Source organism: Ambystoma mexicanum, chromosome 1q (assembly GCF_040938575.1).
Source record: "Ambystoma mexicanum isolate Mex_15411 chromosome 1q, UKY_AmexF1_1, whole genome shotgun sequence".
NCBI classification, from domain to species: Eukaryota; Metazoa; Chordata; class Amphibia; order Caudata; family Ambystomatidae; genus Ambystoma; species Ambystoma mexicanum.
In genome coordinates this window covers 634,587,714-634,604,118 of record NC_090922.1, presented here as the reverse complement: position 1 = coordinate 634,604,118, position 16,405 = coordinate 634,587,714, and the positions used below count along the sequence as shown (strand labels likewise).

At 47.3% G+C, this 16,405-nt stretch overlaps 1 protein-coding gene across 2 annotated transcripts in view; it reads left to right on the top strand.

Annotated features, from left to right (window-relative positions):
- The window catches only part of ABCD3 (ATP binding cassette subfamily D member 3), a 949,084-nt gene that overhangs the window by 519,270 nt on the left and 413,409 nt on the right, over positions 1-16,405 (top strand). For both annotated transcript variants that reach the window (XM_069641211.1, XM_069641209.1), the window contains one exon: positions 4,479-4,621. In XM_069641211.1, the coding sequence (XP_069497312.1) occupies positions 4,479-4,621 (143 nt within the window). The remainder of the gene's footprint in view (positions 1-4,478; positions 4,622-16,405) is intronic.

Below are 16,405 nucleotides of genomic sequence, written 5' to 3'. Positions count from 1 at the left end.
TATAGAACTAGTCAGTCAGCTCATCGTTACCAGCTTTGCATGGGGAACACAAAGGTTCAGGCACTCGGCAGCTTTCAACACAATTTGCGCAAAGTCGGCTGATCTTTGACCTGACTCTGCTAATCAGAGAAAGAGCGGTCACAGCAGCAAAGCTGCATTTACTAATGTGGCCTCACTTTCCCAATGCGCTTGTCTGCCAAACAAGGCCCCCTTTGCAGACGGCACATCCAACAGTGCAAGACCAAGACTGCGCAGCACTTGCTTACTGCAGCCTTTCCAAATCAGATCGAAAAGCACACTTAACGGTATACCGGTATAAACAACGTGACGGTTATTATTGTTCAATAAAGTTGTTCACGGTATCTTTAACGGTATACCGTTATACCGTTACATCCCTACTCAGAATGCTAGGATCTGGCAAGGAGGTCCTTGAGAGTCTCTGGGCTCACTCCACCAGCAGCCACCACCTCGGCTGTCCAATGTGGAGCGCTTGTTCTGGATATTTGCAAAGCGGATATGTGGGCTCCAATGCCCACATTTGTGAAACATTACTGCTTAGATGCCGCTTTTACTTAAGTTTCTACCCCAATGCCCCTTTGGACGGTTTCCTTTTCGGACCATGCTTCCCTGGGTTGATCTACCTGCAGGACCCCCTGCACTCACCGGCTTATTGGTCCTCTTACCACTTTTCACCGTTATTTAACTCTATTGCCTTGACGGCGGCCATCTGTGGTGGCTGTCCATGTTTACCTGTCAGCGCCATGGGGCACCCCGCAGTTCTCCTTGAGCTGCGGTTGTGCCCCCATGCGCGCTCGCGATCTCCCCATACTTTTCTTTTGCACTTTGTGAGCGCCCAGCGGTCCCCTGTGTGCTGCGCCCGTGCCCCCTTGTTGTGCATTCATATTTTGTTTACTTACAGAGTTATTTTCTTCTTTGAGTTGAGATCCCTCTTAGTGTATGCTGCATTGCCGTGGTTACTAAGCTCCTCCTCCTGCCCACTCCAAGATGGACGTCACCCTGGGGAACTGCGCGCATGCGCGGGGTTGCCAGGACGACGCATAACGCCAGTTTCCAGTCTGAACGCGCGTTTTGCTGCGGCCAGACTCCTCAGAGACTCTCGAACACTGAGGTAAGGATTGAGTAGCATGTACGTTGCTTTTCACTTGCCCCCATCCCAAGTAAATGCTGCTGCATTTACATCGGGTTTCTTCCGTTTTGTAATTCCGGCCCCTCTCACTGATGGACGGACGTATGCCTGTGAGGTTGCCACTTTGCCTCCTTATTACGCTGTATCCAGCCAACAACTCCACTGCCCATGGCGTGGCATTGCCGTGCACATGGCATTATTCTACATGCTTAGCCTCCCCCCCTTCACTATTTTGTACCGACTATTTTATTGTCCCTGCTAGGTTGGAAACTGCTTTTGACACATGGGTCTTCCTTGATCTGTTTTTTTAGATATTCTATTGGCCGCATTCTACCTTCGCCCTGTCCTTTGGTTTGTCCACCAGAAGGCTGGCTGGACGCCTCGCTTTCGTATCAGCAAGGTTAGTGTATTCTATCCTCTCTACACCCCTAACAGACTCTTTAGAATATAAGACTTTATACTGAATAGTGCTCTTTCTCGATTACCCTACAGGGTCCATGTTATAAATATTGGTGCGAAATAGGAACAGTGAAGGTCTATACCCTGAAGATGGCTCTTCGAACCGAAACGCGTTGGTCATCCTTTGTTTAACATCCAAAAAAGGGACTTTCCGCTGGAAGTTGTTGTTGTTTCGAACTATTGATTCTAGATTTGTGAAGTGATACATTTTTAGAGATTTGTGGCTGATTTACACAATGCCAGTTGTTGTAAGGCATTTTCTATGTTTGAAAAGGTTCTATGTATTGTATATGACATGGACAAATATGTTCTCTATGGATAAATAGAGGACACTATGTAAATCTGATCCTATCACTTCTAATAATTCGTTGGATTTGACAGATTAAAAATTCAAGAGTTGTCTATAATCCAGGTTCTGATTTATATCTACATTCTTCACTGATGTTTTAAATGTTATATTCTTTAGCTACTGTGAAATTTCTATTTTCCTTTAAATATTAAGTGTATGAATATAACCAGGTACTCGATTACCCAGAAATCCAGTTGAGATATTTACCTGTGTATAGGGATTACTTTCCCCTTGGATTGCATTTGGGCTTGCTCTGTAGCAATACACAGCTCTGGTTCTGCTAGATACCATGTATGGTCAGGATCCAAATTTAAACAGAGCTGTCCTGCAGAGATTCTTGGTATAGATGGTGGCCTATCTACCCTCCCACTGCCAGGTCATTGTATTGCTGGGAGTCCAACATAGATGAGGAATCTATGGGAGGAAGGAGTTCATTAGAAGAACAAATGATTTACCTCTCTGTAATGTTATTTCTGATAGATTTTCCACCCAAAGTTTCCTCATCGCCCTCCCTACCTGACGCTGTTGGGAGTAAGTACACCTTAGTTCTGTGGTCTGCCAGCATCCGAGTGCTAAGGAAAAAGGGTAGAACTGAGGTCACTGGGCACGGTGCTGTAAGGAATTGCCATCTGGCAAGGGTGCATAGCCCTGTATGAGAAAAGATGTGGGTGATTCCTTCTCCAAAGTGGTACTCTGCTAACCTGATACTCCCCTTTGTCGCAACTCCATGCCAAAATCATAGTGTACTTCTGCCCTGCTGAAGGGGTTTTTGACCCCTTCAGCAGAATTCCCTCCGTTTCTCCAGGATCCTTTAAGGCTGAAGAGATGTTCTGAACCTTCTCACCTGGACTACCATTGGGACAGGTGCACTGTCCAAATCCCTCAGCCTGAGGTGAAGGAGCCATCCAAGATAGAAGGAAGATCTGTCCCCTAACCACTTCCCGGAAACATCGGGATTGACCAGTGCTGTGGACTAGGACCAGCCACTCTGCAATGGATCTTCAGAGCCAGAAAAGCAGACCCTGAACTGGAGGAGTATCCTTTCCATGAGTCCTTAAGTCCTTCAGACCTTAGCGAAGGCCTTGCAGCAACCAGCGGGCCAGACCAGCCGGAGTGTCCCATTTTATCACACATAACCGGTCACTCCTGTGTTACCTGTATCCTGAACAATAGGGAAGGTACTGATACTGGTGTCTGCGTTTCTCCAGCTAGCCGAAGTATTGCACTGCATATAAACAAGCTTGACACTGCATCGTGTCCTAACAAAGCACATCACCTGCTAGGCCCAAGCGACTGCTCAACGCCGGAACCCAAACTGAAAACCCCTACCTCTGCCATTGATGACAAGCATGCTGCCGTTCTCAGAGCTTTGGACAGGTCAGAGGCATCAACTTTATACCCCCAACCCCAATGACATGGGGGAGGATGGTTGAGTGGGGTAGAAGTGTGAAGCTCTGGTGATCTCTGTCCCTTGCAGCTCTCTAAATTTCATCTCTGGCTCATAAAGGGAGTGCTCACTTTCCCCTTTGTAGGCATGCAAATGCTCTCAGTGGTTTGTGGGGTCCCGGAGAGAGAGAAAGATGGCGCTGTAGCTCTTGGAATGCAACCATTATGCTGCATGGGTGGCTCTGCCCCACATACTTTAATAGAAATTATTTTAACCATAATGTTATACTTTTTCTTTCAATTGAAAAGCAGTGTTAACAATTTTGCGAAGTACGTTCCCTTTGTGTCTGAGACATCCAAGTGTCAAATTGTTCATCATGTGAAAAGATGCTGCTCGATTGATTGCATTTTGAATTAACATACTAGTCCTTTGTCATACACTTTTTTATGATTCCGTTTTCAAATTCTTATTTTGAAAGGAGTACATAGCTTAAACAAGCATGTATAAGGGGGTCCTCTTTTGTATAGGGGGGCAACCTGGGAGAGGACAAAAAATGTAAGTACAAGGCAAAGACCCAGTTGGCTACCCTTGGATGTAACAATAGTCGGGGATTTAACATATATCAAAGACGGTAGAAACCAGAAATATAGAAAAATACAATTTATTAAGAAGCAAAGTAAAAAGCCACCAAATAGTGGTCTTCAAAAGAGGATCAATCGGAGAAAATCAAACAAATAGTTCATGTGTAATCAAGTATATAAGGGACACATCCATTATTTTCATTTTTGTACAGTTGATCATATGATACAGTACTGTTCATAGTTAGTGGACGACACAATCCAATTTTTGTCAAATCCCACATCTACAAAAGTGTCTTTTGAAGACCACTATTTGGTGGCTTTTTACTTTGCTTCTTAATAAATTGTATTTTTCTATATTTCTTATTTTGAAAGGAGCCTAAATGCAATTATTGCAATAATAAATGAAAGTGGCATAATGCATTTGCTTATTAACGCAACCTGACTATCTCCATGTGTTCCAATTTTTTTTTTAACTGAGTCTTTTTTTAACTATTTTCACTTCTAGATGATGTGTATGAGTATGAAAATCTTTAATCTTTTCTTTTGCTATTGTAGGGGCCAGCTAGTATGATGGCCTATTTGGTTGTATCAGGACTTTTCCTTACACACCTGAGAAGACCGATTGGGAAAATGACCATTACAGAGCAAAGATATGAAGGAGAGTACAGATATGTCAACTCACGGCTTATTACAAACAGGTATTAATGTCTGGAGTGTTTTACTGCCAGTGCCCTGCTAAACATGTCTTTATTTCATTGATGCTATGAAATATTTTCTCAACACCTATAGTGTTTTGGACCATGTTGCTGTTTCTCTAATTGCAGTGTTTTGTCTTTGTGAATGATACTGGCGTCAAACATTCAAGAAACGCATCTGTTTCTGCATTCAGCATACTTACTGTTGCGTAGAATAACTACGAGGTCATTTTTATTTCAGCATTTTAAATGTGTGAGGAATGGCCTGAAAACTGGTTGTATATGAAATGTGTGAAGAATGGTGAGACTTCTTTGCCATAGTGTAACAAGGTCCCTTTTCTTGTACTCTTGACCTGAGGTGACAATCGTGGGGCAGGTGCCCAAGTGCTCTGGTGCATGATGGGCCTGGGGAGTATCCTTGCTAGCGTCCCCTATTCTCCATCGCTTACCAACGGATAATTACATGAGGAACTCTTGTGGATCTCTCAGCAAGGAGAGAAACTCAACAAAGACATAAGCTTCCTCAAGTTAATCAGCCTTAAATCCACTGGGAATTTAGAACATGCAGGATTAAATATGGGAGAAAAAAGGTTAATGGACGCATGCTTTGAGCATTCCCCAACAAAGAAGTAATTTCACAGAAAAATGTAAAACACAATTTTTATAAAAGGTCTTCCATTAACATAGGTTCACCTTCAGTATCAGTGCAAAGTGTGTAAAACCACATGTGACGAAGCATGGAAAACCTCAGAGGGTTCAAACCACCCACCCCCTGCTTCTGTGTGATACAGTGCTGCCATCAACGTTCCTTCTGCAGATTGTTCACATGCACAAGACTTAAATGTTTCAATCCATTGTTGCCCAAACAAAAATGCCCTCAGTGAGGGAACAGCGTTACAAATCCTTTTCCCTTCGTAGTATTAAAGATGCACTGATGGCTTTCTTGCTTCAGATTCACACACTGCAGGTACATATGGACTGGAGCTTGTACATGCATGGCACGGCACACCAATGGAGAGAGAAAGGATGGCAGCCAGATGTAGGCTTGGCCCTGCCCCTAAAGCCCGGAATGAGCACAGGTGATCGTAGGAGCAGCAAACTATTATACACAGGTGCAAAAACTTGGAGAGCCCAAATTGGGGTGAGGTGGTGGAGCACTATAGAATTAAGGAAACAGTGACAGTTAAGGGTATTTTTGGAGGAACTGGGGGTGTGTGGAGAGAGTTGATGGAACAGAACATTTAGAGAAGAAGACTGGAGTTTGGAGGTGGCTGGCAAGGAGTGAAGATTGTAGGAAGGAGAACCTGGAGAGACAGTAGACTCGAGGGACCATAAAGAGGGTGAAAGAAGGCTGGTGAATAGAGGTGTAAAGCGCAAAGACGAGAAGAGCGCAGTTGGTATTTGGCCAAAGGAGGTTCTAGTATGACGTGGCAGAAGTGATATTAAGTCGGAGGGAAGGGAGATGGCGAATACTGGTGAGATGAAAGAAGTGGTAACATTAGAGAACAGTGATGATGGTATTGAGAAGGAGCACATGATCTAATTGAGTGCTGGAAGTGGGAATATGGTAGAAACCTCTGAAGTAAATTAGATTGTGAAGAAGGAAGAAGGGTAGATGATGGGTGCTGAAGGGGGGGGAAGCACGAAGGCAGTGGAATCAAGGGTAGAGACTGTTGATAAGTGGGGGGGCTTGCAAGGCCTTTCTGATCCCCAGTGGACTCTGTTGCGTCGAACATCCTCTGCTCCCACACTAAAATACTGTGTTCAGTCACAGTGGCTTACTAGTCGGTCGCAAGGCTTCCCCCACTTCTGCTCTCCCAGTCGCCTTCTGGCCTCTTTTCACTTTCATTTAGGATAATGGGTCATCTCAACAAGCTTGCATGCACCAGGCTAGGGTTTCTACACTTTAAATTGTTGGTGAAGTTCACTGTTGGGGACTGTATTATATGCAGAGCTTTGAAGAAAAATTGGAAGAATTCACTTAATCAGTGACTTCACTCTCCTACTATATGCTATTGTATGGACACACCCAGGTCACTTGCTTTCATAGAACACAAGAGAAGTCATGGTCATAGTGGCATGCAGGTGCATATCGGGCCGAACAACAGCAGGGTGTTTCACATCAGTATCAGGGATTTTTACATTGCTTGTAGCTGGTATATAGAGGATGTGTTGAACACATTCATGGGGATAATGGTGCAGGGGAGAAGTTCTGGGAGAGCATCTGGGTAAGTCCTGCTGGATATATCGGAGAATGTTCTGCTTAGTGTAGGCTGATTGTTGGGAAGTAATTTCAGTAATTCTACATCTGTGGCATTAATTGAGAAGTACTGCTTTCTGTTCAGTTCTTTGTGTATTTTCTTGATCTATATGTTGCTGATAAAACACTTTAGCAAAAAGATTATAGCTAGAATAGCTCTGCTACTTTTTTTGGAGGCTAAAATCTCAAGTGTCTGTAGCAAAGTGGCTAGCAAACGCAGAATCCTATATGAACGATACTCGTTGCCTTTTTTAAATCACTATTGTTCAGATAAAGATAGATTTGCAATCTTTGAATCCCCATTTGTTGTTTGATTCAGAGTTCAAGCGAATAGCGCAAGGTGCACCACAGATGGGCAAAGGAAGAGCCTGCTGCTGACTGAGGTGTTTAGTAAGAGGAAGTTAAAATAAGAGTTTTTAGATTCTTTTGGAAAGTCAACTTTTCTTCATCCCACTCTTGCAGCAAGCTGTCCAAGCAGCAAAGGTTCCTATTTGGGCTCTATTAAATGATATTGTCCTGAAAGAACTGGTGGCTAATCAATGGACAGTTTTATTTGTGATGTAAAACTTGATGCAGGAGGAAACCTGAGCCAGGGAAAAGGCTTCAGGACTGAAGTGACGTGGTCCCACGGGTTCAAAATCATGATTGTCTCCCTTATTTGTGACAATTTATGTATGACAACTGAAACTCTTTGAAGTGACCTTTTGGATATTACTATAAAAAGATCAAAATGTGGTTACACCAAGAGGTAACTAAATCGGCAAACTTCTTCCACCCTCCCACCCCCCAACAACATTTTTAACCTGTGTCCAATATGAGAGTCCAGCATAGCAAAGAAATGATATTTGAAAAGCGTACAGTAGTAATTAATTTATTTGTTGGTATATAGAACTTCTTTACATTTATAGTATATACTGGGTGAGGTCAGAAATGCGAGACAGACACAAAGGGAAAGTCTTATGGGTTTGCCATTAAGGATGGGATAAACGCCCGTCTTTCCCTATGCGAACAAGAAGGTCCCTGCCAACCAAACTAAAGAAAAACCAACATTGCCAATGCCAATAGCTTGGGCTTTTGTTACCTGCCAAATGCCTAATACTTCTACACTAGCCAAAACTATTGGCGTTTGTCAGTGTTGGTAACAAGACTCCAGAGAAGGACATGCAGTGCTCATAAATGGAGTGGCTCAAGCAGACCTTGTTTTATTGCCCCAATAGTGGGTTTACAACTAAAGGTTATGCCATTAATTCTCACATGGCTGCTTTGAAAAAACACTGGTAGGCACTTTGTACACAATGTTTGATGGTAAAGCTGGAATAAAGCGAGCTCAACAACTTCCCACGATTAGGTGTTTTGGGCAGGGAGGGGTAGGAACTGGGCGGGAATGGCCATAGGGATCAACATGCCTAGCCAATGGGTGGGCAAATAAACAACTAAAAACTTGGTGTCCCTCCTCGTATGCCATTCCTCCCTATCTGTACTGCAATGCAATAGTTTTGGCTTATTTGAGACACCCATGTGCCCAAACTAAAAGGAACTTACCTTATGTAAGAAACCTTGCATCAATTCTGTACTACCAGCAAACTGCACTAGACACCAAAGACCTTCCATTACTCCATGCAAACAAGGCATTTGCAACAGTCCCCCCCAAGGAACCCATCACGTTCAGATCCACAGTCACCCCGAACCCAGAACCTTCCCCCACCAACAGAAGGATCTTCTCATACCTCTCAACCTGTCATCTCTCAGGGCGAATGTACAAAATATTTTTACAAAATGTACTGCACGGTGGCGTTGGCTGTGGTTTCATCTGCTGAAGCTGGGCTGCTGGTTACTGTATGCTCAATGCAGCTGACTAGGCTGGAAGAGACGGGGCTGCGAGCTCACAGGGGGACCACATAACTTGATTTTCTCTCTGCTAAGCTGCCGGGAGCTGATTGCCAAGCAGTTATCATTGTTACTGACCAGAGCCGGCCCGAGGCATGTGCAGTGGCACAGGGCCCTGCTCTCATGGGGGAGGGGGCTCTGTTAGGGAGAATTCTCTCTTTAGGCTGAATTTCCTAACCTAGTGAGTCCCCCAGCAGCTTTGCTGGATTTCTGGAGTTTCTTTTTTTCCTCCTGCCAAGAGTCAGACTCTCTTCCTCCCACTCTTGGACATGATTAATGGTATTTCTTTGACTGGTAATGTGTCTTATGGGCTACGGGGTCCTTTACTCCATAAGGTCTCATGTGTTTTTCCTATGTGTTACACAGCACCCCCCGTGCACTAACACAGGGGTGTCATAGTGACACCCCACCATAGACTCCATACCCTGGGACTGACTACTGTCTTCCAGGGCATGTAAAGTCACCATTGGCTTTGCTAGTCCCACATTATTAACAGAAACCAGTACAAACCATCATATTGTGGACGTACTGGTTGGGGCAATTCGATTGCCCCTGGGTCTGTTAGTCAAGGGGGCACGTCCCCGTCCCCCCTGATCGAGTTTTGGCTGGTGGCAGTGGAAACTACTTTTTATATTAGACCGCGAATATTTTCCTATGGGATTTTTCCCATTGTTCGAGGCTACCAACTTTAATTATTTAATTCTCATAGCCTTGAACATACCGCCAGTTTATTTAATTAATATTAATTCCCCGGTTGGTATTTTTTGCCAAGACTCGATTCTAAAATGGCGTTTGTGTTCTCCAGCATTGGATCTTTCATGGATTCACATGCTTAGAATATTCCCCGTCGTCAGACTGGGACCCTCGGTACACATATATAGCCTTTTCCTATAGGAAAACTTCCGACACTTTTGTGTCCTATCTACGTCCTTTTAGGACCCGCCTACGCATGCTCCGTAGGCCGTCCCAGTATAAGAGGCCCGCCCCCGCGGCTCCCCTTCAGATTTCAACTGTCTCCAAAGTAATGGGATCTCCTCGCGTCGTCTTACTATTTTGTACAAGGTTGTGTACCTGGAGTTGGAGTTCGAGGAACATTTTCCTCCATGTCAGGAAAATCGCTGTTCCGTCCATGCGCGACGTGCGGCTTGAAAAGTTTACGAGGGGGACGGACATATGGATTGTATATACTGCCTCCACCCTCATCATTCGGCTGATAACTGCGACATATGCAAAGAGTTTTCTCAAAAGACCCTCAAAGACCGAAATTGACGGCTGGTGGCATGGCTGAATGATGGAGCGGGGGCATACCCCCCTTCGGAGGTAGGCTCCACACAATCGGCGAAAACATCACACCGTGCTGCCTCGTCGGAACCACCGGCGAAGAAATCTCGACCGACGGAAAAAGTCATCTCGGAGTCATTCAGCTACAGAATCCTCGTCGAAAAAATCGTCATCTTCATCAAAAAAGTATGACAAGGAAAGGCCGAAATCCTCCTCGGGCGATCACCATAGATCGACCTCGAGTCGAGAGTCGAGTAAAGGCAGGCCAAGTGTGGAAAAGGCGGGACCGCCTAAACCACCTGCTAAGTCACCGTCGTCGACGGCGGTCCAGTCATCGGCCTCCACCCTGCCACTGACGCAGGTGGTATCCACCGTCCCACTGACAACGACTGCGACGGTGGCCTCGTCAACGGGGGTTCTACAGGAAGCCATGGAGGCCTCAAGTTTTTGATCCGATCCCCCCGGATACTTTATTGCAAGAACAGGCTGTGACGCTGTCCTCGGGGGAGGACGAGAGCGGGAGAATAGCTGGCCTGGCAGACCTCGGGCTACGAGTGGTTGACAAGTCGTCGACGAGGGGATCCGGTATACCGGTATCTGCCCCTCTTCTCAATCCTCAATCTGTTTTGTCGTTGGAAATTCTGTCCACGCTTCAGTCTTTGGTACAGTCGTTGGACCAGAGACTACCTCAGGTAAACCTGCCACAGTCACCCGTCGACGAGCCGGGCCCGTCCTGTCCACCGACGCACCTACGCACGCCAATCTCAGCACTGGCACCCCAAGAGGAAGGTGAGCTGCCAGATTCGGAGTCTGACAGGGGAGCCATGTTGGATATCTCCTCGTCCCCCTCCAGGGATCCAACCTGGGAATCAGAGGTGGAGTTAGAAACCCCAAGAAGCCCAGCTCACCCGTCCCCTCCGGACGACATTGCATCATTCCATTCTATGATGGAGAAGGCGTGTAAGGAATTTGGTTTGTCCCAGGAAGAACAGAAAAAGGACTGTTTTTTGTTCGACCACATGGGTAAGAGAAGGAGGTCTGTGTTCTCAATACCAATACTAGACCACGTGTGGAAGGAGGGGTTGCAGACAATGTGTCACCCCTTTTCGGAGCCAGCAGTGAAAGGACGCCTCGAGAAAAAGTTTAAGGCTCCAGAGTCTACCCCCAAGTGTTTATCCTACCAACCAACGCCAGAATCGGTGGTGTCGGCGGCAGCGGCGAGGAAGGCGAAGGCCCAGCACAAGTGCACGACTCCGCCTGAAAATGAAGCAAGACGCCAGGATGCCTTTGGCAAAAAAGTGCTATCCGTGGGAGCAACCACAGTAAAGGCCGCAAACTCTCTGGCTATTGTAGCCAGATACGACAGAGAGATGTGGCACAGGCTAGCGCCGTTGCTGGATCATCTTCCGGAAGAGCATAGGAAGGCAGCGATGTTACTTGTCCGAGGTAGCCTCCAATCACGCAATAAACATCGCGGTGGACCTCGCTGAGTCAGGCTTCAAGCAAGTCAATAATGGGGTCGTATTACGACAGTCATGGCTTAAATGTACCTACTTCAGACCAGAGGTACAATACAAAGTATTAGATATGCCTTTTGAGGGAGACCTCCTATTCGGAGAGAAGGTAGACGAGGCCCTAAAGGGAATGAAAGAGGACTCGGACACGGCACGTTCATTGGGTGCCCTCCAGAGTGGCCGAAGCTACAAGTCTTTTCGTCCCTTTAGAGGGGGTTCAGGTAATTCCAGATTCTCTGCGTCTGGAGACAGATCCTTTGGCAGGTGGCTTATCCCTCCCAGGGGTACAGGTGTGCTTCCCAAACGGCAAACCGACGCCGGAACTTCCAGACGTCCAGGAAGAGACCATCCTATCCGTCGTCGTCGAGAGACAAGCAAAATAAAGATCAGCAGTGACAGACAACACACCGTTCTGGGGTGAAGAGTGTCAGCATATGTCAACGAATGGGAACGAATAAAGACGGATCAATGGGTGCTGGACACTATAAGGAACGTGCACTCTCTACAATTCAAGCACAGCCCTCCACAAATTCCACCTGCGTTCACCGCTCATTCCCATCTGAGGATACTGCAATAAGAGGTAACACTCATGTTAGCAAAGGGCGTGATAGAATTAGTTCCAACATCACAGAGAGGTCAAGTAGTCTACTCAAGATACTTCGTCGTAAAAAAGCCGAACGGCAAATGGCGTCCCATTTTAGACTTACGCGATCTCAACAAGTCTTTAAAGAGCCTAAAATTCAAAATGCTCACGCTGCAGGAAGTGATCCGCGCCGTTCAAGAAGGGGATTTTCTAGCGTCCCTGGATTTACAGGACGCGTACTTCCATATTCCAATGTGTCGGAAACACAGGAAATTCCTGAGATTTGTAATAGGGCGGACTCACTACCAGTTCACGGTTCTTCCCTTTGGGCTCAAGACCTCCCCCAGAACGTTCACGAAATGCCTGGCCCCAGTAGCGGCCTTGCTAAGGAAGCAAGGCCACCACGTATACCCATTCCTCGACGACTGCGTCGACCAACACAAGTTTGCAAGCCACCATGCAGCTTCTGCAACAGCTGGGATTTGCCATAAACTTCGAAAAATCCTCTCTACGGCCATCGAGAACGTTGGTGTTCCTGGGGGCACAGTTCGAGACCCAGTTAGGGCTAGTGAAGCCTTCTCTCGACAGAACCTCAAAACTCAATCAGCTGGCGAGCCGACTACGACAAACCACCAGGCTCTCAGTGAGGAAATACGTTTCGGTCCTAGGGGCCATGGCATCCTGCATCCATCTGGTGGCAAACTGTCGCCTATTCATGAGGCCAGTCCAGGAATTCCTCGCGGACCGATGGACGCAGGCCCAAGGATCGTGGTCAGACAAGATAACCATCGACGACGACAAGCTGCTTCGGACCCTTCAGTGGTGGCAGAGTTTCCACAATCTGAACAACGGTGTACCCCTACAGGAACCGGAGTTTCAGCGAACCATAGTCACAGATGCGTCCCTAACCGGATGGGGAGCTCACATGGATACTCTTCAAACGCAAGGTCGCTGGTCTCCAACGGAGTCACTCCTACACATAAACTTGTTAGAGCTCAGAGCAGTACGATGGGCCTTGAAGGCATTCCTACCACACATCAAGGGATCGTGAGTACGAGTACTGACCGACAATACGACGGCCATGTTTTATTTGAGAAAACAAGGAGGGACGCGATCAAGAACTCTTTCCATAGAGGCCCAGAAAACATGGCATTGGGCATTGAAGCACGAGATTTCCATCGTGGCTCACCATCTCCCGGGAGTGAGGAATTCGCAAGCAGATTCCCTCAGCAGAAGCATGGCCCAGATACACGAATGGGAAATGGACACAGTTCAGCTGATTAAAGTGTTCGAGAAATGGGGTCACCCCCCTCTGGATGCTTTTGCAACCAAGGACAACAAGAAATGCGAGCAATTCGCAAGCAGATGGCCTCAGGAGGGTTCCATGGGTGAGGCATTCTCCTTCCCATGGACGGACATGTTCCTCTATGCTATTCCTCCGTTCCCCCTCATATGGAGGTCAGTACAGTGGATACGCAGTTACAGTTGCCGGGTAATTCTAGTGGCAGCGTATTGGCCGCCGCAACTGTGGTTCTCCGACCTGCTTCACCTGTCGCTGGAACATCCAATAGCGTTTCGGAGAGTCGCGAACCTACTATCCTGGGACAAAGGCACGGTGTGGCATCACGACCCGGACAGTCTCAACCTTGCAGCCTGGCTCCTGACTTTTTGGAGTTCGGTGCTTTAGACGTTTCGGAGGATTGTCAAAAAATTCTGCAGGCGGCTCGAGCCCCTTCTACCAACAAATCTTACACCTATAAGTGGCGGAGGTTCTGTGAATGCTGTCGAGGACAGCAAGGCCTACAACCGTTGACGGTGACGCCGGAACAAGTTCTACCTTACCTGCTTCTCTTGGCGGAGAGGGGTTTATCCTTCGCATCGATAAAGGTGCACCTGGCGGCCATCTCGAGGTTCACGAGGAAGAGACAGTCGTCTCCTCTATTCAGCGACAGACTGGTGAAACACTTCATGAGGGGTTTATTTCGAACTTTTCCCCTGGTAAAACGTTTCCCTCCAACTTGGAGTCTCAACAGTGTTGGTAGGCTTAATGAAACCGCCCTTTGAGCCTATGGCCACGTCGGACATGAAATTCATATCGTGGAAGTTGGCATTCTTAATTGCTATCACATCAGCTAGGAGAATCTCGGAACTGCAAGCGCTGGTCGTAGACCCGCCATACTTAAGATTCTTTAAGGACAAGGTGGTCCTGGCAACTAATCCTACGTTCGTCCCCAAAAGTTCCGACAGTGTATCACAAACACTCGTCCATTGTTCTCCCTACTTTCTTCGCGACCCCATCATCGGCAGCAGAAAAAGCTCTTCATACCTTGGACGTTAAGAGGGCTCTGAAATTTTACCTACATCGAACACAGGAACTCGGGTCTACTCGACAACTGTTCATCGCATATGGTCCGTCGACGAGGGGAAAAGCAATCTCTAAACAAGGATTGGCTCGATGGGTCTCATCGACGATTGCGTTTTGCCACTCCAAGGCCGGAAGGCCGCTGCAAGGGCATCCTAGAGCCCATTCTACAAGATCAACGTCCTCCTCCGCAGCATTATGGGCAGGAATTCCGCTAACAGACATATGCCAGGCTGCGGCATGGTCAGTGCCCCACACGTTTACCCGCCACTACTGCCTTGCCAGGCAGCATGCGGACGAGGTGCAGATGGTGAGAGCTGTCCTGCGCCATCTGTTTCAGTAAGGTAAGCTCCAAGCTGTGGAGAGTCGGTTTTCTACCTTTTGATGACAGTATACTTTGTGGGTAAGGTTATATGAGTTAACTTATTCCTGCTGTACATATGCATTGTGTATTATGGTGAGGGTATATTACATTACATTCTCACCGCCGTTTCAGGTGTTACTGCTATACAATCTATTCTAAGCATGTGAATCCATGAAAGATCCAATGCTGGAGAAGGGAATAGTTTCTTACATGTAACTCCATTTCTCCAGCATTGGTATCTTTCATGGATTCACATGCGCCCCCCCAGCCTCCCCGGAATGCAATGTATTTGCTTGATAAGTTTAACTCTTCCTACTTTGGAGGGGCCGAAATCTGAAGGGGAGCCGCGGGGGCGGGCCTCTTATACTGGGACGGCCGGTCCTAAAAGGACATAGATAGGACACAAAAGTGTCGGACGTTTTCCTATAGGAAAAGGCTATATATGTGTACCGAGGGTCCCAGTCTGACGACGGGGAATATTCTAAGCATGTGAATCCATGAAAGATACCAATGCTGGAGAAATGGAGTTACAGGTAAGAAACTATTCCCTTCTCTTCTGTGACTCCAACCCAAGTCGAGCCCTTTGTTCCACTTTTTTGGCAGGCTTCTCCACAGAAGCCTCCAAAAGTGGTGCCACTCTGTCTGGGTAGCACAGGGGGCGTGGGAGGGGGTTTAGGCACCCTGGACCGAGTTACATTGGTAGCTCAGGTCGCACTCTTGTGTGATTGCCCCACTTAGCATGTTTGAGTGACAGCTAGGCTGAGTGAATTGGGGTTTTCTGCATAAAAGCAGGGCTTTGGGGACTGGAACTTCAGAAGTCGCCACAGGACCTGAGAATCCGACGAGGGAGAAGCTGAGCCGACCTACCATGACGACACCACCAGTGGAGCCCTGCAGAACCAACTCACCACTTCCCGACGACAGAGAAGATCTCCCGGCTGGAGAGGCTTCTTCCCCTGATTGATGGGCACAACCAGTTTTTCTTTCTTTCTTCGCACCCCAGCCCGGTTTGTGGTCGAACTGCCCGTGCCAAGCACCCCAGCGGCCGGATAGCCACTCACCACTGAACGGCGAATCACCGGACCGCTCCTTGTACCTGAGAAACTCCGCGGCTGGTTTCTTCCCTGGCAGTGCAACGGACTCCTGTCTTCCTCCACGACAAGATCCTCTCTTCCCCCGGACGAAGCACGGACTTGCACCCGCTGCCAGGAACAACTGCCCCCCCCGCTGTAGCGTTCTCACCACTTTAAGGTACCGTGTCCGCCAGGCCTCCCTTTCTAAAGATTGCTACAAGGTAATAATAACTCCTTAACCTTCTGGACTGGGCTGGCCGCCTTGACCCTCTAACTGGTCCCTTTCTGTGGTCCAACTCCTTTTTGAACCTTTACAAGACTTTTGTGCACTGCAGCCGTGTGATCTTGGACACATTTCGTTTGGATCCTCTGAAAGTGGATCCGGCCTCTTGAACTCTAACTTCACGGTTTTACTTTGCCTTCCTCCCTTGTTGTGTTCTTGAAAAAGTGTTGGGATCTGTTT